This window comes from Neurospora crassa, linkage group VII (assembly GCF_000182925.2).
Source record: "Neurospora crassa OR74A linkage group VII, whole genome shotgun sequence".
NCBI classification, from domain to species: Eukaryota; Fungi; Ascomycota; class Sordariomycetes; order Sordariales; family Sordariaceae; genus Neurospora; species Neurospora crassa.
Genome location: NC_026507.1, coordinates 4,187,379 through 4,209,038, shown reverse-complemented (window position 1 = coordinate 4,209,038; position 21,660 = coordinate 4,187,379). Strand labels below are relative to the sequence as shown.

The 21,660-nt window shown below is 46.7% G+C and overlaps 5 protein-coding genes across 5 annotated transcripts; 2 read left to right on the top strand and 3 right to left on the bottom strand.

Annotated features, from left to right (window-relative positions):
* The first annotated feature begins 6,297 nt into the window (after positions 1-6,297).
* Positions 6,298-8,822, top strand: NCU05897 (l-fucose permease). The gene is made up of 3 exons (XM_954795.3): positions 6,298-6,707; positions 6,790-7,239; positions 7,305-8,822. Exons 2-3 carry the CDS (start codon positions 7,007-7,009, stop codon positions 8,485-8,487), a joined length of 1,416 nt encoding a protein of 471 aa, XP_959888.1. The 5' UTR covers positions 6,298-6,707; positions 6,790-7,006; the 3' UTR covers positions 8,488-8,822.
* A 1,194-nt stretch (positions 8,823-10,016) lies between these two features.
* NCU05896 (SesB) lies at positions 10,017-11,429 on the bottom strand (the record flags this gene model as incomplete). Its single annotated transcript, XM_954794.1, has 3 exons — positions 10,017-10,364; positions 10,487-11,138; positions 11,365-11,429. 3 exons carry the CDS (start codon positions 11,427-11,429, stop codon positions 10,017-10,019), a joined length of 1,065 nt encoding a protein of 354 aa, XP_959887.1.
* A 1,207-nt stretch (positions 11,430-12,636) lies between these two features.
* On the bottom strand, positions 12,637-16,970 carry NCU05895 (calcofluor white hypersensitive protein). The gene is made up of 8 exons (XM_954793.3): positions 16,328-16,970; positions 16,054-16,221; positions 15,644-15,976; positions 15,439-15,565; positions 15,269-15,310; positions 15,122-15,206; positions 15,017-15,062; positions 12,637-14,964 (listed from the first exon to the last, which is right to left on the bottom strand). Exons 1-8 carry the CDS (start codon positions 16,419-16,421, stop codon positions 12,953-12,955), a joined length of 2,907 nt encoding a protein of 968 aa, XP_959886.2. The 5' UTR covers positions 16,422-16,970; the 3' UTR covers positions 12,637-12,952.
* A 580-nt stretch (positions 16,971-17,550) lies between these two features.
* Positions 17,551-19,153, top strand: NCU05894 (hypothetical protein). Its single transcript, XM_954792.2, has 2 exons — positions 17,551-17,833; positions 17,911-19,153. Exons 1-2 carry the CDS (start codon positions 17,744-17,746, stop codon positions 19,066-19,068), a joined length of 1,248 nt encoding a protein of 415 aa, XP_959885.1. The 5' UTR covers positions 17,551-17,743; the 3' UTR covers positions 19,069-19,153.
* A 172-nt stretch (positions 19,154-19,325) lies between these two features.
* NCU05893 (AT DNA binding protein) lies at positions 19,326-20,348 on the bottom strand (the record flags this gene model as incomplete). The annotated part of the gene is made up of 2 exons (XM_954791.2): positions 19,326-19,892; positions 20,136-20,348. The coding sequence occupies 2 exons, from the start codon at positions 20,346-20,348 to the stop codon at positions 19,326-19,328; spliced, it is 780 nt and encodes a 259-aa protein (XP_959884.2).
* Positions 20,349-21,660: the final 1,312 nt, after the last annotated feature.

Below are 21,660 nucleotides of genomic sequence, written 5' to 3'. Positions count from 1 at the left end.
AGATAATTTCTACGGTTAGAGATTTAACTATAGTAAAAGTAATTTACTTTATCCGTTTAGTACTATAGGAGTTATATATTTTAATAAAATAAGTAGTTGTACTATATATAGGAATAGGTTAAAGGGAAAAATTAATAAGATAATAGGGTATTAAATTAATTTTTATGTTCGATAGGAATAAATATTTATTAATTAAGTTTAATTCCGCGCCCGAATTTATTAACCTTCGTATATTCTACTAATTTCTATAAGTCCTTATTAATAATTTCGTTTCTAAATATATTTGCGATTTACTTATATTATTCTAGGTAATTGTAGTTACTATTCTAATTATAATTGGTTCTATATTTGTTTTATATAAAGGGGTATTTGCGGAGATAGGGTAATTCCGTACTAGATAGCCGATTTAATTGTAATTATAATAGGTTCGGTTTAAGTATATTATTATAAAATAACCTATTATACTATATTTGTAGTAGGTATTTAGTAGCTTCGGTTGGGTATACCGGCTATATATATAGCCTTTCTAGTAATAAAGGAAATAAATAAAATTAAAATTTATTTAAAAAGTAGTAGGGGGGCGACGGGGAAAATCGGAGGGGTTATTACTATAGAATAATTAAGAAGGGATATTTAAAGAGGAAGTAGGAGGGTACGAAGATAAAAAAAATAATAGATTATACTTTAAAGATATTTAGTTTTAGTAATATAATATAAATAGTTTAATATTTTTTAAACCTTCTAACTATTCTATATACGTTATTACTTTATTTATTATATTAATATTAGTTATTAAGAGGATGTTTTATTTAAAGAGAAGGTATAATTGGTTAGCTTAAGTAATAATTTAAATATATTCTAGTTAATTATATAATAGATTAAGTTCTTCGGTGTAATAGCGGTTATAGAAATTACAAATGGTTTTCGAGGTGCTTTACTATATATATTCGAACTTATTAAGAGCGGATTATTTAATAGCTTAGGTATTACTATTATATTCGGTTTTTAAGAAAGTACGGAGGTTATTCTATATAGGCGTATTATAAATAGTATTATACTTGGGTTTACTATAGAGAACTAATATATATTTAATTTATATATTTTTAGGATTGCCCTTAATATAGTTAATAGCGAACGAGAGGGAAATACGGAAGTATTCCTAAAAGTATATATCGACGTTGTAGAAATAGTTCTATAATTATAAGAAATTTTCGTTAATAAATTTAATAATATTATATTTAGGCCGGTATTTAATATAGGCCGACGTAGCTGCAGTTAGTAAAGGGGCGGCTATAGTAATAACTGCCGACGAAAGGGTAGTAAGGGAAGTTATAGTAGAAATATAAATTTAATTATAGAAGAGGTAATTCTAGTAATAGAACCCGGTGGAGATAGGAGGGTAGTTTCTTATTAAATTTTATTTGGTGAGGCCTACGAAAGCGAACTATTCCTATTAAAATATATACGAAGGGAGGTAATTGAGGAGGAATTTAATTACGGCGAACTAAAATTCGAATAATTATTACTTATACGTAAGTTTATTAGCTTCCGAAATTTAGGGGTACAAATAAGGAGCCCGGAGCGGCGTAGGGGGGTAGTTTTCGTTATTATTTTCTTCAACGGACTCTATAGTAAGTTAACGTTATTATAATAAAGGTAGAGGAAGTTAAATTATTTTAATTATAGTAATTATAGGGGTAGTAGTGCGAGAGGGACGAGGAGTAGCTTTAGTAGTGCGAGAAATAGACCGGCTGCTACGTATATATATTTTAATAGTATTAGTTTAATTCTTGGAGGAAGAATTATTAATTTATTAGGAATATAAGCGAAAGGTAGGCTGAGGTAACTACGGTCGTAGCTATACGTAGGGGACGGTAAATTAAAGGTTAATTTAAAAATATATTAATAGTTACTGACTATAATAAATTACGTTCTATTAAACCTCTTTTATATTTATATAAACTTTATTTATCCGCTAATGAATATTATAGAATTTCGTACTAGTTTGGCGCTTTAGCGCGGTGCCGGATTATCTTTCTTATAAGCCTAATCCGATATAGGCGTTATTGTTAGTAATCCTACGCGTCGGTTAACGAAGGGGAGTAGCAGCCGTTGAGGTACTTCGGTGTACGAGCTCTTGGCCTCCTAACACGTCTAGCCAATAGCAAATCGTAAGCCACCATATTAGCGCCCGCTAAATTTGCTAGCGAGCAACATCGAGTAACATTTCTATACATTAATAGTAACGATTAAAGCAATCGAACACATCGCCGTCGCCATTACCGTTATTATTTACCATCGTAATTAATAAATATAATATTAAAGGGGGGGTTCTCGTCTAATATAGTAATTAACCGTATACTATAGAAATACTTAAAATCGTAAATCTAACCGCCTCCTCCCCCATACTCGCGCCCGCACGCGTACTTAATCCGACTCCCTCTCTTAAATAGATTAAGACCGAACTACGCAATAATAATAAAGAGTTTCTCGATATTAATAAACTTATTAAAGAAGAGAAGCTATCTCCAATTCCCGCTATCGCTCTATTCCGCTATTGTTACTCCCTATCGACCTTAAGTTCGAACTCCTCGTCCTCCTCGTCGTCGAGTAATAAATTAAATAAAGAATTAAATATATTAAATAAAGCGAAGTCGGTTAGTAAAGGGGAGCTTACCTTTAATAAGCTTTCTATTTAGTCTTAGACTAACGTTAATGCTGCTGTTAAAGAGATTAATATTGCAATTACTGAAATCGGTTTTAAGGTTATTAAGATACGCACTAGTAATTACTGCTATAGTAAACCGGCGTAATATAATTTCAAATATTTTAAAGGACTGTTATACTATAGTAAGAAGTATAAGACTATCGAAACTACCCTTCAACTGTTAACGGACAATATAAAAAAAAACTATAAATAAAAAGTAAAACTCGTATTATCCACCAAATTTATAATATAATAATTCACACTTATAATATCTACTTATATATACAACCTCAATCCGGATAGCGTAATATACTACGCCGCTAACCGCTAACTTTAATGTATTAGTAAAGTAGAGGAAAATATCCTTTATATAATAAAGCAACTAAAGACTTCCTTAACCGATATTACTTTATTTATCTATAAAGAATTTAATATTATAATTACTAGGCGCAATATTTTTAATATACTAGCAATTAACAAATAGAAATTAATTAATACTCTAATTCCTACCCAACAATTCTTAAACAATTTAATTAAAACCAAAAACATTTATAAGAACGTTTATTATTATAATAACGAAAAGGATAGTTTAATAAAGAAAATATTCTAAACTTATCCCTAATATATTGAACAATTAAAGAAAAATCCAAAAGTTATAAGCTTAAACTATACGTATAAAATCAATAAATTCAATATACCTCTCCTTCAAATATATAGTATAATAGCTATATATATAATTTTCAATATTATTTACTACTTATTAAATAGAGAGAAGGAAACTTACTTTATATAGACATTTCAATAAATCGAAACTATACTCTCAAAATATAGTATCCCCTCCCTTCTAATTATTATTATAAACTACAATAAAATTTATAAAAAAGCTTACTAAATAATCTTCCTTATTACCTAATACTAAATTTATTTCTAATACATAATAAAGAACGTCGCCTTCAATATTAAAAAGAAATAGGAGGGTAATTTTAATAGTACAATACTAAATAATTAAAGTAGCAATAAGAATTATCTATATAAAAATTACTCTTATATAAATATTAACTCTACCAATAAAGACTTTAATGCTTATTATATTACTACTATAATACTTAATAGGGATAACTATAAATACTATTTAGAATTAAATATTAAGAACCCTTACAACTAACCCATTAATAGTAATAGTAAAGCTCCTAACGGTTTAAACCGTAATTAATTCGCTAATACAAATAGGATTCTAGGAGTTTGGAAGGCGGTAGTCTATTTTAATATAGAAGAGGGATTCTACTAGTAATAGAAGGTATTATTAAGGGAGTTCCTTAAGTAAAAAAGTATATTAATTACATCTTTCTATTATTATTTATATAATTATTAATCCCTCTTTTTACAACTATAACCAACTACCTTCTTTATATTTACCTCCTATTAAAGTACGAATTTACCTATTTCGCTATTAAATTATACTATAATTTTAGTATACGTATAACCTCTCGTATAGAGGGTGCCTATAGCGTATTAAAAGCACTACTTAAGAATTATTGTATTAATCTCAACCAACTATTAAGAATTATTACCGAAACCCTTAAGCGCTTTAAAGAGAACTTCGCTAGTAAATATACTTACCAAATTTTAAAGAGCGTTACGAAGTATAATTATATTGCATTGGGGAGGGTAAAATTCGTTACTAGCTTTACGTACCTCGAATTATTCCAACGGCAAACTATATTCGCTAGCAATACTATTACTAAATAGTATAATTTAGCTAAAATATAAAGGTAGTATTCTACTAACTTTAACCATCAATATAAATTACCCTACTAATATAATTTATTTAATATTATAAATACGGGCGGTACTATACTTCAAAGTATAATTAATAAATATTAGTAGTTAAAACTAAAGAAAGTAAGTAATCCTCTATTATTTAATATAACTACTATATTAACTAGACTTTTACAACCTTTATCTATAAATTAGCTAATATTATACAAAAAGAGAGACCCCCTCCCAATTATTACTAATCGCTAGAAGGCTCGCAATAGTACCTAACTTATACCCGCTATACCTCGTCTCACCCCCTCCTCCTCTAATATTAAATATAATCTAATTTATAATACCCCTCCCAAAATATTAACTTAACTACCGCCCAAAAAAAAAAAAATAACTAAAGCAATACTAGTAAATTAAAAGGAATAAGAGGCAAAGGCAAAAGCAAAGAGTGCGAAATAAGAAGCGGCACAACTCTATTTACAACTCTACGAATTAAGAGAGTTATAGCAACGCGAAGCACAACTAGAAGCACAGCTACGGGAGTTCCAAAATTAATAATACTACTACTAACCTCCCTCGCCGCCGTTACTAATATATTAAGGGTATCAATACTAGTACCAACCGTATTAAGGGATACCTCCTCCCTCCTAACTATATTTAAATTTATATTAACTACCACCGTCTAACTAGTAGTAATCATAGCAATTATTGTACTAATAATAACAATAGCAATAGTACTAATCTTACTAATCGAACTAGTACTACTAATACCAATAAATATAATTATACTAATATAAATATAAACTCTACAATTTCAATACCTTCAACGTAAATCACAATATTAGAGAACCTCATATATATAATTCCTAATAACTTTTGGTACAGATATTGCACGTATGTCATTTTGGTGGGAAATTGGCGGGCGGTAACATGGTTGTGCTATTGGCCAGACGGCCCCTATATAGTCGGATTGGAATCGAACACAGTCGGATTATCCGGGTCGTTTCCAGGCAGGACGGGAGCTTCCACTTCGCTGCGAGTGAACCCCAAACGGAAGGATGGCCCCACATGGCTGGTTTGGCCAAATGCATCCACATGCTCCTAACTTACCTCTAACTGAAGTAACCGAGCTAACCGACGAATACAGTACCTCTACTCAGTGAGCTTGATGCTTAAACGAGCCGTACCAAGGCAGCAAGTCAATTGCGGAGTTGGCATGGCGGGGACGAAGCGGGCTCAGACGGGCAAACTTCGGGGTGACGTGGGGCCCGTGCTGAACTGTAAGCCAATCGGCGTTCATCGGGCGTCAGCGCTAACCCTGTTGAACATGCCTTCCCCATTCGTTCCCCATGGGGGAGTACCACCACTGACACCTCCTTCCCCGCAGTGAAAGATGGGGTCGATGGAGACCCTCCCCCACAGACCCCCCTTGGGCATCTCAGCGTTCCATCAGTTCAGTTCTCACATCACGGGCTGCCAGGACTTCGTTGTTGGCTCAAGCAGCAAAGCGGACCCCCCCTTCCCCCAACCGACCCTTACCTACCATCCTACGTATGGACCTCTACCTCTACACGCATTAGGTAGCCGACGTTTTCCCGGTCCTGGAACTGTTGCTGAGGTTATTTGTCACGAACAGCACATGGATTCTCAAGCGGTCAGCAACAGATCGCCCCAGACCCCCCAGATGCGTGATGTACAGTACCACCTCGCTCCGTCGAACGAACACGAACAAACCAAACTCAACCAACCACCATCACTCCACTTGCCTACTGGTGATCGATGCCCCTTTCCCCCGCCTCCTACCCCGTGTTGTGGGGGTGCCAGGGGGGCCCCGGCAGAGAAGAACCAGAACATCGACGGACAAAACCCCGGACAACCCCGGACAAAGATGCAGAATCGGCCCGATGTTGGACGTCTATCGACGCCCGCAGACACAACTGGCTCCAGAATGGGCCCCAACATCCCCAGACAACGAGACAAGCGCGAGACAGCCCAGCTGACCTTGAGCCTCTTCAGTTAGGTCGGGCTAGAATCAGTCTAGAATGTAGGCGGCATGACGACAAGTCCCATGGGGAACCTTTCGATATCTCGGGACATGGCCTACCCATTTGGCTAGACACCGTTGATAGACAACATGTCCCCAGCCTGACGGGACCCTCCTCATCACGGAACAATGGTTGCAATGGAACTAGCTAGACTAGACTACTAGACCACGCAGCCCAGCTCGTGCTAGGTAGGCTGCCCTGATTTTATCCCGGTTGAGTGTTTAACCGGCTGGAGAGAGACAGCATCGCTGAACAGGTGCAACTCAACAGAGTCTGGATCCGTCTTGTATATTTATGTTGCCACGACGCCCTCGTTGTTGACTGGCACAGCATCCTTCCTCCGATACCTACTTTGTCCCCCAGGCCCAACAGCTTCAATCCCATGCCCTGCCGGTGATTTTGGAACTTCCTTCTCCATTCTTGTCCCACCTACCCATACACGGACGATACAGTCCAGTCAACAAGACACTCCGTGACACTCAACACCATGTTCTCGAGAGAGTGGTGGAAGAGGCGCTCCTTGCGAGTGCGCGATGACAAGGTCACAAAGGCAGCCGAGCTCTCCCTCCGAGAATCCCTCCTTCCCCTCTGCCTTGTCACCATCCTCTTCTTCCTCTGGGGCTTCAGCTATGGCCTGCTCGACACCCTGAACAAGCACTTTCAGGAGACACTCCACATCACAAAGGCGAGATCTGCTGGTCTTCAAGCCGCTTACTTTGGGTATGTCTTTCCTCTCCGCCCCACTCCTACCACCACCTCCGCTAACCTCTTTTTCTTCTTCCCAGTGCCTACCCCCTCGCTTCCCTTGGCCATGCCGCCTACATTCTTCGCCGCTTCAGCTACCGTGCCGTCTTTATCTGGGGTCTCTTCCTCTATGGCCTCGGCGCCCTTCTCGCGATCCCGTGCATCAAGGCCAAGTCCTTCGCCGGCTTCTGTGTTTGCATCTTTATCATTGGCAACGGTCTGGGCTCTCTTGAGACGGCCGCCAACCCGTACATCACTGTATGCGGCCCGCCCAAGTACTCGGAAATCCGTATCAACTTTGCCCAGGCTTTCAACGGTATTGGTACCGTTGTAGCCCCCGTGCTCGGATCGTACGTCTTCTTCGGTTTCGACGATAACCTCGCCCTCCAAAACGTGCAGTGGGTGTACTTGGCCATCGCCGTCTTTGTCTACATCCTTGCCGTCGTCTTCTTCCTCATCGAACTGCCCGAGATCACCGACGCAGACATGCAGCACCAGGCTGCTGAAACCCATGCTGGCGATGCCGACCAGCCATTCAGGAAACAATACCGCCTCTTCCACGCCTCGTTTTCCCAATTCTGCTACACGGGCGCGCAGATTGCCATTGCCGGTTACTTCATCAACTACGTGACGGAAACCCGCAAAAACACCGATTCCGCCTTGGGAGCTCAGTTCCTGGCTGGTGCTCAGGGGACATTCGCCGTTGGCCGCTTCGCCGGCGCAGCCATCATGCACTTCGTCCGCCCGCGCAAGGTTTTCCTTCTCTTTCTCACTGCATGCATCATCTTCGTCGCCCCTACCATCACCCAGAGAGAAAACACGGGCATGTCCCTGCTTTACGTCACCCTCTTCTTCGAGTCCATCTGCTTCCCCACCATCATGGCGCTGGGTATGCGCGGGCTCGGTAGGCACACAAAGCGCGGCTCAGGCTTCCTTGTTGCCGGTGTCTTTGGTGGCGCTGTGGTCCCCCCGCTGATGGGCGCCGTGGCGGATATGCATGATACGGCCATGAGTATGGTTGTTCCCCTAGCCTTCTTTGCTGTGGCGTGGACGTATGCGCTTGCCGTCAACTTTTGGCCGTGGTACAGGGATACCTGTGATGCCTTTACTACGGCGGAGATTGGTGTGAGGGACAGAGAGGATGGTGTTGTTTCCAAGTCGGTCGTGGACGAGGAGGAAGCCGTGGGGATGGAAGAGCAGACAGTCGGCGAGAAGGGCCTGTAATGGCGAGGCTGGTGAGGATAACCCTCGAATGGAGTTTGAAGTTATGTTGAAAAGAGTTGAATATACCCTTGGAGAAGATGGATGAGGTCCGGCCCAAGAGAAAATGGGTCATGGTTGGATAGACGCCCTGATGATCAATGAATATTATGACTGTTATGCATACTTCTACTCCTCGCTATTTAATTCGTCTTGATACCTCTAGGGATAATGACGGGTTCTTGCATGTCATGACTCTTGACAATACCCCCCAAAGCTTAATCATCAACTGGGGTTTACCGACACAGTGTCCTGAACCTGAACAAAAAAACTTTAGGTTGGCAGGGGAATATCCTACCACGTTGGTGCACTTGCAGTTCCCTAAAAGATAATCTTACATGGCCTATTCGTTGCACTATGTATCTCAGTACCGAGATTAATCTTTCCCTGTCCATGCTTGCTCGTTGTCGTACAATACCTACCTACCTACCGTACCGGTACGAGTACATATACCTATACAGGATCAGTTTTGACAAATGTTGATGGCAGTGGAAACTAGAGGTACCGAAGCGGGAAACCCTGAATTGCAACAAGCGTTGTCTGACAGACAATCAATGTTTAGAAAACAGTAACTGTTTTCCAGACATTGATTGTCTCCTAGACATTAATTGTCTCCTAGGGCCCTATAAATGAAAAAAATATAGGGAATACTATAGGTAGTAACCTTCTATACTTTAATAGAGGTATTTTTAGAAGACTCTAAGTACTAAGGTGAAAGCCGGCATTTGAACTCGGAAGGTCTGGGCTTTTAGAATAGTTCCAAAAAGTTAATTACGAATAGGAATCGAATAAAGGTTATGAGTAGAAAGAATGAAAATGAAGAACTACTTCAATAACCACTTGGCCACTAGGCTACTTGGTTATTTCTGGAAGAAATGGCTGGTTCTTTCCGTTAATAAAGGTCGCCCGGGGGGGAGGAAGGAAGGTAGGACTTTAAGACTTTGAGACTTTAAAAAATTTCGAAATTCGGACCCGACCTAGCTCCAAGACTAAGGACACACTATATTACAGCGCTTACCCCCTATAAGAAACATACATTGTTTTTTAAACATCAATTGTAGTTATTGTCCAACAACAACAACGTATGTCTGGAACCAGATTTTCCCACTACGGTACATACCTAGATTGACAAATCCGACGTTTTCCGCTGGCCTACACCATCGGTATCATTGACGTGTAAAAAGGGCATGTATAGCACTGGTCCACTGGATAGAGACAGCTTGTTTGAAGAGAAAGTAAGACCTCACAAACAAAGACGGCAAGGAACTCCTTCTTAGGAACCATACAATATACCTCTTCTTGCTCGTTAAGCATGATGTCCAACTATATCTTAAGCCTGTTCCTATCTGTCCAAGAAGTCGCTAGAGACATGAACAGCACTCACTTATTTCGCCTCCGAGCCCCCTCCGTTATGCCAAACATGACCTCACAAGCTCCGACATTCCTTTCTGATTGTGGCGATGCTTCAATCTGTGGCGCGGTCCCTAGACGTTTCATACATCGGTAAGACGAGAAACAGCCTTTCCGACTGACTGAATCTTATCCACAGTTCGAGCGAGGGGCGTGTGAGGTGCGACTAGTCGTTGGAAAGTTCGTGCCGCAACATCACTAGGGCCTGCCATGATACCAACCCGGTTCAAGCGTTCGTCAGCTGAAGAAGGGTTTGCGCGGATACAGACTGCGGTGATGCTAGCGAGAATCCGTTGAAAAGCTGCCGCGACCTTGAAGTATCCCGGATCATCAAAACCGTAGAATCGACACATGTCCATGTGGTTGTCGCCGATGTGCTGTATGGTCTCAATCACAGGTGGGCCAAGGTAGGATGAATAGTACCCGACAACCTAGGAGCATGCCATGGTAGGTCAGTCTCACCAGCCAAGTGCAATTTTACATGTAGGTCCGTTACCTGTAGAAGTGCCTAGATGTATGACGTGCAACTTGACAAACTATTTTGTAAACTGACCTTTTTACCAAGTAGTAGTCCAAGGCCGACTTCTTCTTGGAACGAGTAGACTTGCAAGTTTGCTTCCAATGCTAGCATCCTGAAATCATCGAGTTCGGACTGTTTATTGACACTTGGAAGAAGGGTATCGACAATGTGTCTATTAACGCTCATCCCGATCCTGATTACGGAGGCTGAAAGGACGCGGTGTAATATGCTCCGAGGATCAGCCCCGCGGTGGGGTGTTCCGAAGAACATGAGTGCGATGGTGGATGAAAGGACGGCGTAGTTATGTGGATGTGTGGTACGGAAATGATTGGCTTGTTTGAGAGCTTCTCTGACAACCAAACCTCCCAAGCTGTGGGCGACGAAGATGAGGGGGCGGGATGCCTCGTCCGACGATCTCCTCCAGGCTTCCAAAGTATTTAAAAAGTCCCTTCCGTGGTCTGGGACCGAGTTCTTGCTAATTTGCCCTAGAACGAAGTGGCGAATTCTGGTGTCATAGCCGTAGGTTAGAATTCGAGCGCTCGGAACTGTCGTTGGCAGCAAGTCTTGCGGCCAGAACACATCACAGCCATGTTGTCCTCCTGCTCTGGTCCGTTGCTGGACCTTGGCCGCCTCGAGCGTCCACGTCGATTTAGGGTGCCCTGTAAAACCGTGCACAAAGACAATACTATGTGCAGATTCGGTCAGTAGGCTGAGCCTCATGCGTGAATAACGACGAGCTGGGTTGAAACGCAAAGCTAACGCAAATGCCTGACTTACTCCACTTGTGGATTAGGGGGTTCGTGAAGGACAGTTATGTCTTGACCGTGAAACATCTTCGTTCGCCGTATTCATTCCAAGTGACCCAGCGTCAAGACTCCACCAAAGATTTGATGGGCTAAGGCAGGGTGTACTTGAAGAGAAACATTTGGAAGAGGTTGCCGCATCGATATCTGGGTAAATGATGGGGGATAGCCATGTTGATATGTGTCGATGTAAGAAACTTGTCTATAGATTCTGATTCCTGAAGACAGCAGACATGCCAAGCATGCCAGAGGATAGAGCCTCGATTGAAAGTGTCCATTTCTGCCCGAAGCGAAGCCTGAGTTGTTGCCAACGTGCATGCCGCTCGTTTCAAAGCCCAGCTCGTAGGAAGGTTAGTCCGGGTGATTGGAAGGTGTTGGACAAGCTATCAGCCGTGGCGCACTTCAGACACAGCCGTTGTGCAACTTTAGCGACAAGCTCAGAGGGGTCTGACTGGCAGCCCAGAGCATTGCCGACTCTCGGCGTGAGCATTGCGAACGTTGCTGTGAAATTTCGGTCCGCAAGGGCAAAGGTGTAGTTGTCGGCGCGGGACGAAGGGCTAAAGGCTAGAGTAGTCAATCGGTTCTGCTGTTTATTAATCCTCATTCGCAAGTTAACGACGAGAGGAATATGACTGTTAATCCTCTGTTGAGCGGGTACCTGGACATGAAATGAGTTCGATTTGGCCGATAATATCTGGCTGGATGGTGTGAGGCCAAAAGGGTGGGCAAATCGGGCAGCAAATGGGTGGAATGGGGAAGGGCTAGGTAAGACTGGCCGATAACAGAGCTGACGATAGGTAGGTACCTCTAATCAATGGATTGGTGAACTGCCATACGGAGACCCCGAAAAGGTGTTAGTTGGATGGCGAGTTGAAGAGGAGATCTGGACGACTCGGAGTGCCGTGTGTACACCTAGTAAATCACAACAACAGGCACGGCCATCACCCCTTGAAGCAAGTTGCGTGGGCGCCACTTGGGACGGAATATTGGTACGTAGGTAAACACTTGGGGCGTGCTACTACGTATGGGAGTGCGAGAACCAGTAACAAATACAAATGCGGAATAAAGAGGGGTCGTGTGCGGCTGGTGGGGGACGAAGCATGCTTCACTAGTACATAATCACCTTGAAGTTTAAGGTACTTCTTGTTTGCAAAACTTTGATGCCCTTAAACGAAAGTGAGGAGGAAAGAGAACGTACCTCTTGTAATCTCCTCACGACAAGCCTGGACGGACTGGGGGATACCTTGATTCAACCTGGAAGGATGCCAGGTGATTAGCACGGCTGGACTGTTGGAGTCACCGCATCCAGTCAGTCCCATGTTGGTTGTTGAGGTTGGAAAAAAAAAGGACGGACTCAAGTCGAAGAAATGAAAAGACGTACCGCTTGCTCGGAAATGTAGTAGTTCCTGGACTCTGGGTTCACCTTGGCGGCACACCAACGACCACGGAAATGCCAAAATCCTAGATTCATTACCCATAAACCCATAAAATACAATTACCTAGGTACTACAGCATCCCCTGACAGCTTCTTTGAGTCTTCATCCATCATTAACCCGTCAATTCATTCCCCAGTCACCACACAAACGTCCAACCTGTCTGACAAGATCAACCCAAATAAACCCCTTCCTGCCGATGTCCTATCTCTCCCCTTGGTTGCCACCTCTCTCTCTCTGCGTATCCATTTCCTCTTCCTCCCTTAGAAATAAAAATAGTACCTAGGTTCATCAAAGACATGATAATGATGCCCCCTGACTCCCTCGCCCCTAAACAGCGCCGGGAACCTCCACCCATCCGGCACCTGCTGTTCTTCTACCCTCCTATCCCTCTGTTCCTTGCTCGCCGCCAATATCCTCCCCTTATCCGCATCGTCTTTGGGCACGATAAACTTGGCAACCTGCAACTCCGTGTCTGTAATGGTTGACCTGCTCACGCGGGCGTAGCCAGTGCGGAGAAGATTCTTATAAAGGATATACTCGCACCATCTGTCCCAATCCGTGTAGTCGACATCGTGCATGCCCGAAATGTCGGAGACGTACGTGTTGTAGTTTCCTTCCAGGGGCTTGGTAACGAGATAAGAAAGCAGAAGGGCGGGCCGGTCGGCCGGGATGGAGCCCATGAGTTTGGCGAGGTATTCGGATTGGAGACGGCGGTCCTCGGGGTCTTCTTCTTGGCCGGAGTGGAAGACAAAGACGTCCACTAGGGAGCCGTAGACATCGAGCGTGGCGTGGATTGCGGGAGCGAGTTCACCCACGGGAGAGGGAAGCAAATGGTGGGTGGAGTTGAGAATCGGGAACTTGGAGAGCAAAGCGGCACCCCACGTGTGCTTGTTGGGACCCGGACCGTAGTCAACGTACATACCAAGGTCCTCGGCGAGGAACTGGGTGGTGTCGCGATTGCCCATGATGATTCGCTGGAGATCAGATTCCAAAAGGCCGATGACATCAACCTCCAACTCCTTGATGAGGTCGCGCATGCGGTACTCAGAAGACCACATGTCGTTGTCGAGCGAAAAGTGGATGGTCCAAATGCCGGCCGTGAAGAGACGGTCTTCGGCGTGGTAGGGCTTGTAGTCATACGAGGGGAAGCGGAGGAAGTTGGCGACGAGGAAAAGAATGTTGAGGAGGCCGAGGATGCCAACGTGGTACTTGCGGTGGCCAAGAGGAGAGCTGCGACGGTCAGTGGAAGCAGCGTACTTGTGGTTGGCTTGTCCCGAAACGAGGTCAAAGACACCGGCGCCGATGGTGAGCATAGTGGTGAGCATGATCCAATCGGTGTGTTCGCGGACGTAAGGGCCACCAGGGACGAAAGCGTAGGCTACCACCCAAACGTGGAAGAGGACAAGGAGGTTGTAGAACAAGAAGCCGACACCAAAAGTGACAGCTGGGTTCTTCTTGGCAGCCTTGCTGATCATGGGCACGGCGATGGCCATGAGGTAGGTGGTCAGGATCAAGGCGCCATAGTAGCCGAACCACTGCTCATACAAGGTGAGCATGGCAGCACCAACGCAGGCAACACCGTATGCGGTCCAATTGGTAATCATGCCAGGCCTGAAGACACCGATGAGAAGACCGCCTGTCATGGCAGCAATGGTGTAGTAGGCATGAACGTTGGAGACAGGGCCACGGACAGGGAAGCCACCCCAAACCCAGAGAATCATGGTGCTGGTATCCGAGAGCAGGGAGTGGATGGCGAAGAAGAGACCACCAATGCCAATGGCGGAAAGGAGGGAAGAGCCATTCTTCTGCTGGCTGACGCCCCAGCTGTTAAGGGGAGCCTTGCGAGTGAACCTGAGCACAGCCAAGATGGCAAGAACAAGACCAGTCCCGTTCCACCCACCGTTCTCGGCGTGCATGACGGGCCAGATTGGATTATTGGTGTACCAGGCGAACTTGGCAATGGAGGACATGAGAAGACCGGCGAGCCAAGCAATGACGCGGCTCTCGAGCCTAGAAGGATGCACAGAGTCCGAAGACCAAGTAGCAGCCCAAGCAAGGCAGCCCATAAAGACACCGAAACCGACAGTGAAGAGGCGGTAGACGGGGTCGTGGACCTTGTAGGCCAACAAACCAGCGAGCGAGAGGACATGGAAGAGGCGCTGGTTGTTGACAATGAGGGAGCGCAAAGGCCGAATGCCGAGAAGAACGGGAGAAATGGTGGCCATGACGAAGGCTTCGTAGCCAGATATACCCATGTGCCAGAGAGGGAAATCTACAAAAATCAGTATGCTAGACAGGGTGAGGAGATTCAGACATTGACTTACACCAGATGACAAGACCCAAGCTGGTCAGGGTGGACCAGAAGACGAACTACGACCATGTCAGACAGAACTCCTCCAAGGGCTTGTGGTGTATAGTGTTGTACGTACGCCATGGTAAACATCAGCGGCAATGTCGAGAGCAGGGCCCAGGTTGAACCCGGCAGAGTATACGCCGGCAGTGGCCTTCTCCTTCCTGTGTAACAATTTTATCAGTGGACGAACGGGAGGAGTGGAAAAGGACAATGGCTTGCTTACTCCTTCTCAAGTACGGCAGCAGGAACGGACGAGGCGTTGGCACTATACAAAAAGTCTGATTTAGAATCTGGCTTGTCTTTTTGATCTGGGCATCGCACACATGGCTGTGTATGTACAGAAGCGCGCAAAATAGAAGAACAGAGGCTTATCGTGGGAGCCATTGGACGTACCCCTTGCTCGCGCCCTTGACATCCTTGACAACCACCTCGAACGTGTCAAAGTCCAAAGCAGTTACCGCATCAAAGGCAACATCGAAGAGAATGAGGGCCCATTCGAAGAAAGCGTAAACGGTGTAGGCTGTGCGGCGCATTGGCGCAAAGGTTAGCACATTGTATTGTGTTTGGCGCAAGAGCATCTCCAGGACTGGGAACCTACCTCCGGCCACACGGTGGACCTTGTGCTGGATAAAGAAGTATACCAAGGGAACCAAGGTGCCAAAGAAGCTACCGGCAATCCACTTTCTGTACTTGATCGCCTTTGCGTTTGGAGGGCTCAGCGCAATGCATCCGGTAGTCCAAGGGATTGTAAAGACGATGTACAAGATCATGAGGATATCATGCCAGTCATGGTCGTCGGTCGAGGTGATGTAGGTCCAGCCGCCGCAAGTAAGAGTTCGGATGACACCGGAAATCGCAATTGCCTTGGGGAGAACACGGCCGGGCTTGGCAGTCAAGAGATACCAAAGTCCAACAAGGGCGAATCTCGGACCTGCCGGATATTAGTATGGCGGCGCAAGGCGCATTTTGTGGTGGCTTGGGGGGTTTGTATTGTATTGTTGAGCGTACCGGAAGTGATGGCGATAAAGATCATGAATATAGATCGTTCGGGATATCGGTCGCCAATGGTGGCAGAGACAGAGGGAAACCACTCGTCAGGGTAGCCATACCACTCGTTCTTCACGATCTTGTGGTAGTGGAGGGCGCATCCGATGATGAGGGCGCTAAGGAAGGCAGCTGGTGTCGCATTGGGAGGTGTTAGCACAGGTAGGTACGTATGATGACATGCCGGGGTTGCTCGGAATAGCCTCTATGTAGTGCGGGCAAGTAAATATTGACATACCATAGGCCACGACAGTGTGTGTCCAGCTGATCCATTGGCCGTTGAAGGAGAGCACGACGCCGGCATCCTTGTCCTTGTACCTGGACGACGCCATGGTGGCAGACTGACTGGCAGTTGTTGTTGTGTTCGCGGCGGAGATATCGCGGACTTGGAGCTTTCAACTTGTCGCGCAACGTCCAGTTTTGGCTGGATTCTCCAGGAAAGATTGGCGATAGTGGAGGGGTCGTCGGATCCGGAGTTAGTGGGATTTGGTGGACAACATGTCAGGGCCTCTGATCGCCGGTCGAGTATGTAAACACAATGACGGGCCACGAAGAGAGTGAGGCCAGAAAGGGAAGAAAAGAAGGGATAAAAGAGAGAAAACTGATGAAGCTCGAGAGAAAAAAAAAAGAGCAAGACTCGAGACACCCGACGGATGGGAAGCTCGGCATGTGGTCCGATGACAAACACCGGCGGCATGCCTCAGTCTGAAAAGAAAAGCTCACCAAAGGGAAGCCAAAGCGCAGGATCGTGATTCAGGTCCCTGTCACCCAACTGAATCATTGCAGCACTAACAGCCCGGCGATTACGGGACGAGTGACGAGCGGCGATTGGCGAATTGGGTTGTTAGTGCCGCTTATAAGTCAGTCAGTCCATGGGCGGGATCTTCCAATGGATGTCACTTCCATGCCCGGTCAACAGGGCCAGGGTGGGTACTTAAGTACCTCTACCACCAAGACCACTAGGTAGTAGTATTCCCAGACAGGGCACTCGGACCACTTCAACACTCCGCGGGTGTGCGAGATAGTGTTAGAGGTACTTAGAGGCCCCCAACGGGACGCACTGCACGTCAGTGGTGATCGTGGCCGCCCAGCCCGCCCGCCCCTCCCGGAGGAAATGGTGCATCGTGAAAAAAAAAAAAATGGAAGATCTGGAGTGCCAAGCCGGAGACAAACCCCAACCTCCCTCCCCATCTTGTCCAAGGATTCCATCCAACAGGCCGCTCACGTCGTCCAACGGCGGCGACGGGAGTCACGGTCAACAAAAGACCTAAGAAGGGAAACCTAAGTTAGCACAAGCGAGCACAGACCACCGGCTTCGGTGAACGCACGGTGAACAACCTGAACCTGACGGAACCTGCAGCAATGCAACGAATCGACGGATAGAACCATCCTTGTCCGCAGGGCAGCAAGGTCCCCACTAAAAAGTTTCTGTCCCACCCGGCCTGTGCAACTGCGGACAACTGCAAAGTGCAACTCCCGTCCATTTGTTTTGTTTGGTGATACTTGCCCGCCGACCGAGATAACATCGACAGCCACATCCACATCGGGAACAGACAGCCTCCGTCTCGAGCACTTCGACTACCACGACAGCACGCTGCTGTGATTACCACTACCATCCAACCATCCAACGATCGGCCACAGTTAATCCGACACCATGGGCAGCGTCGCGGAAAAGGCACGCTTCTATCTCGAACGGGCAGCTCCCCAGCTCCGCGAGTTTGAGGAAAAGGAAATCTTCAACAAGGTTAGTCTATCCATTCATCCCACCCTACTCTCGACCTTTCATCTTGGACACCATCTCTAACAACCCCCTTACAACAGGATGAAATCCGCTCCCTCGTCACTAAACGCTCCGACTTTGAGCATCTCGTCCTCTCCCCCGGCACCAAGCCCTCCGACTTCCTCTCGTACGTCCAATGGGAGCGCTCCATGGACCGTCTCCGGGCCAAGCGCTGCAAGCGTCTCAAAATCCGTGGTTCCAACCCCCGTCCCTCCGAGGCCCGCGTCTTTGGCATCTTCGAGCGCGCCGTCATGAAACACCCCGGGTGCATCCCGCTCTGGATCGCCTATCTCGACTTTGCCGCCGAGATCAAGGCTACAAAGCGATGGCGCCGGGTCATCACCAAGGCTATCCGTATGCACCCGAGGAGCGCAGTGCTGTGGACAATGGCAGGACGCAATGCGGCGGTGCACGGCGATATGGAGAGAGCGAGGGCCTATTTCCTCAGAGGGTGCAGGTTCTGTACTGGGGAGGTTAGTCTGTGGGTGGAGTATGCAAGATGCGAGATGGAGTGGTTGGCGAGGATAGAGGCCAAGAAGAGTGGCAAGGGAGTGCGGAGGGGAGTCAACCCGATCGAGGCCATCAAGGCTACCGAGGGAACTGAAATTGAGGGCGACCATATTGCGCTGGACGACTCTGATGAGGATGACGAAGTCGACAGTGATGAACTCATCTTGCCCGACCCGGATGCCGGCGAGAAAAAGAAAAAGCCCGTCTTCGACGCCGAAGCTACCCGCAAGCTCGAGCAATCACCCGCTCTGTCGGGCGCCATCCCAATGGCCATCTTCGACATTGCCAAGAAGCAGCCGTTCTACGCCGCTGCGGCATGCGAAGCCTTCTTCGACATGTTTGCCACCTTTGGCCACGTCTCTTGCCAATCCAAGATTACCCAGCACGTGCTCTCCGCTATGGAGGAGTCGTTCCCCAAGTCGGCGTGCACTGCGAGCTGCTTTGTCAGGCAACCGCTTATTGGCGTGGATATCAACACGCCGGAGTTCCCCAAGGCTTTGCGCGAGTCGCTGGCCAGGCTGCGCAAGGCGTATGCGGAGCAGACGGAGGACAAGAAGGCGCTTGCTGGAAAGATTGTGGATTGGGCCAGCAAGATCCTGGAGATCGTGAGCTTGGATCCGGCGATCAGGACGGTGTTGGAGGCCACAAAGAAGGGGTTGGAAGCGGAGTTGGGACAGGAGAAGGCTTAGAGGTAGAATTGGTTAATGATACCCACGAAAGAGTAATTAGTTTATCGTCGGTTTTTGCCTTAATGGTTTTATTGATGACACGAGCTCCGTTTGGTCTTGGCGTTGGTTTCGTGCGTGCAATTGTCCAATTTGATATTCGGGACTCTATCCGACGTCGGTCTACTTCCCGAAAACGTCATCAGTGGGTATCACCAACTTCACTCCCTGTTCACTTTCACCCTGAGGCCTCCCTCTCTCATTTCACAGCAAGTGGGTAGTCACCTCCCCGTCCTCCCCCCAGCCTTGTCCATCAAGAACTCCCACTCCTCCTCCCCAACCCGACTGACACTCAACCTCCCCAGCCTTAACAACTCCATTCCCTCCAACGGCCCTCCCCCCTTTCCCCACTCTCTCAACTCCTTCAGTCCCAATTCCCTCTCGAACTTTTCCCTAAACTCCACATGCACCAAACTCCACGGATTCTCTTTGCCCTCCTCCTTGGCCTTTTTAGACTTTGGATCGAAATAAGCAGCCTTTGGGTCAACAGCCGTCCAGTCTTCCTCGGCTTCGCGCACAATCTCCATGACGCCCACGATGCCTGGGTTGGCACAGTTGGAGTGGTAGAAAAAGGCAAGATCGCCAACACGCATCGAGCGTAGGTTGTTGCGGGCTGAGTAGTTGCGGATGCCGTCCCAGGGTTCGGGGGAGGTGCGGGCGGCGAGGTCGTCGATGGAGAAGTGGACGTCGTAGCCGTTTTCAAGACGGGGGAGGGGTTCGGCTTTGAGGAGCCAGTATTGTCGGGCTGGGGTGTCTGTGGTGGTGGTGGTGGTGGTGGTGGTGGGAGGCTTGGCTGCCACTGGGGGTTGGGAAGGGGATGGGGTGGGTTTGGTGGGTTTGGTTGTGCGGGATCGTTTTGTCGGTGGTTGTGGCTAGAGAAAGTTAGTTGTGGTTACATGTATGGCGAGTGCTGAGTGAACAATGGAGTGGCAGTGATGAGGTGATGAAAAGATGGTGTTGTTCAGGCATGTGATGCACTGTCGGTCCAAGTAAGATGACGAAGCTCATCAGCTTTCGTGTACTTAAGTTACCTCCACTTTCTTCTCCTCATTCTCCTCCTCTTCCTTCACAGCAGCTGGTTTCCTCCCGCCCTTCTTCCCAGTAGAAAGTGCTTGGGGCTTCTCTTCTTTCACCGGCGCCATAACTTCCTCAGTTGGCTCTACACCCTTGCTCAACCGCGAGGAACGTCGACGCGTCGCCTGCTCAGGCTCAGACTCGGCGTGGGTGGATTTCCTTTTCGGCATGTTGACTGGAAGTGTCGTTGAAGTCTGCTTTGCTGCGAGACTGAATTGAAAAGCAGGAGCGACTTTGGGAAAAGTGGGAAGTCGTGGTTTTGATGTGAGGTGGAAGGGTTGTTGACGTTGGGTTTGACGTTGGATGTTGTTTGTGCCAAGACCTTCTGGTCTGGACGGACCTTGCTGCAATCGCCGAGGAAAATTGTTTGGGCGGATGAAAATGGCTTCCTTACGGGACAGATTTCGGAAGAGAACATGTCTCATTTTGCATAGAAGAAATCATGAGTCAAGCATCCCCCGGAATGCTTCTCTCCTTGATGTATTCATTTTGACCAAGTTTCACTTCTTGAACGTCTAAACTGTGAACCGTCTGTTCATCGGTCCAGCGATGGCAGGTTGCACGGACCATCCAGGAAGTTTATGGTAGCATCATCCGTGTGTTAAACGTCGAGGATAGTATTTGACGGATTGGAATAGTGTTCAATCGGTTGATTATTCTAAGGCCATCTGTAGTTAGGCAGTAAGCCTGTGTGTAAATGAGTTGTAAATATTGCAGACCGCTCCTACGGATGTTCAGGGTAAGTACCGGTCCAGTTGCCGGCCCCGGCCCCACACCTCCGGACTGGACCCCACTTGTATCCGTTCCGGCTCCTCGGATGTCCAAGAAACATGATAAGCCAACACCATCCGTGAAAGAAGGTGCCTCATAAACGTATATGCCTATCCTTGACGAGTTTCCCACAACATAAAGTTAGGTACTTTCTATAACATCTTATCTTGTTAGTGTTCAACAGAATTTGAACCTGGTCAGGATTTTTTCTATTGTCTGTCAACTTCCTTTTGTGTCTTCAAATTCAATACAGGGAGCTCGCAGTGACAACTATCTCCTACCTTCGAACCACAACATAAGGAAACCTTACCGCTGTGTTGCGACAAATTTATGAAGAAAAAGAGAACTTCTGCCAATTGTGAGCGCTGCTTCGTCCGAAAGCACACTTGCTTACCGCCAAAGTCGAACAGCCCTTGGATTTCAGCAAGGAACTGCGCTCACATGCCTTCCACTTTACATGCATGTATGATTTGGCCGCTATCAACATGGCACAGCCCCTTTCCGCGTTTCTTCCCCAAGGTACACGTCGCAGCATCGAAAGTCAACAAGAGAGACAGGCCAATTCCGAGAGCGCTTGTATGACCTTGAATTGTGTGAGCAGTGGGACAAGTCGGACAGACGTCGTGCATAGCTGACCCAAAACGGAACAACAGGGAAGTCTTGTTCTGGAAGAGGAGCGGGCTGAGAACGAAAATCACTGTGGACCTTCAA

Coding starts and splice junctions, on each gene's coding strand:
- NCU05894 (XM_954792.2), top strand. CDS start 17,744: ATGGGCAGCGTCGCGGAAAAGGCACGCTTCTATCTCGAACGGGCAGCT. Junction 17,834..17,910: donor AAAAGGAAATCTTCAACAAG/GTTAGTCTATCC, acceptor CCCTTACAACAG/GATGAAATCCGCTCCCTCGT.
- NCU05897 (XM_954795.3), top strand. CDS start 7,007: ATGTTCTCGAGAGAGTGGTGGAAGAGGCGCTCCTTGCGAGTGCGCGAT. Junction 7,240..7,304: donor CTTCAAGCCGCTTACTTTGG/GTATGTCTTTCC, acceptor TCTTCTTCCCAG/TGCCTACCCCCTCGCTTCCC.
- NCU05895 (XM_954793.3), bottom strand. CDS start 16,421: ATGGCGTCGTCCAGGTACAAGGACAAGGATGCCGGCGTCGTGCTCTCC. Junction 15,566..15,643: donor GGTCCACCGTGTGGCCGGAG/GTAGGTTCCCAG, acceptor TGCGCCGCACAG/CCTACACCGTTTACGCTTTC. Junction 15,311..15,438: donor GTCAAGGGCGCGAGCAAGGG/GTACGTCCAATG, acceptor CTTTTTGTATAG/TGCCAACGCCTCGTCCGTTC.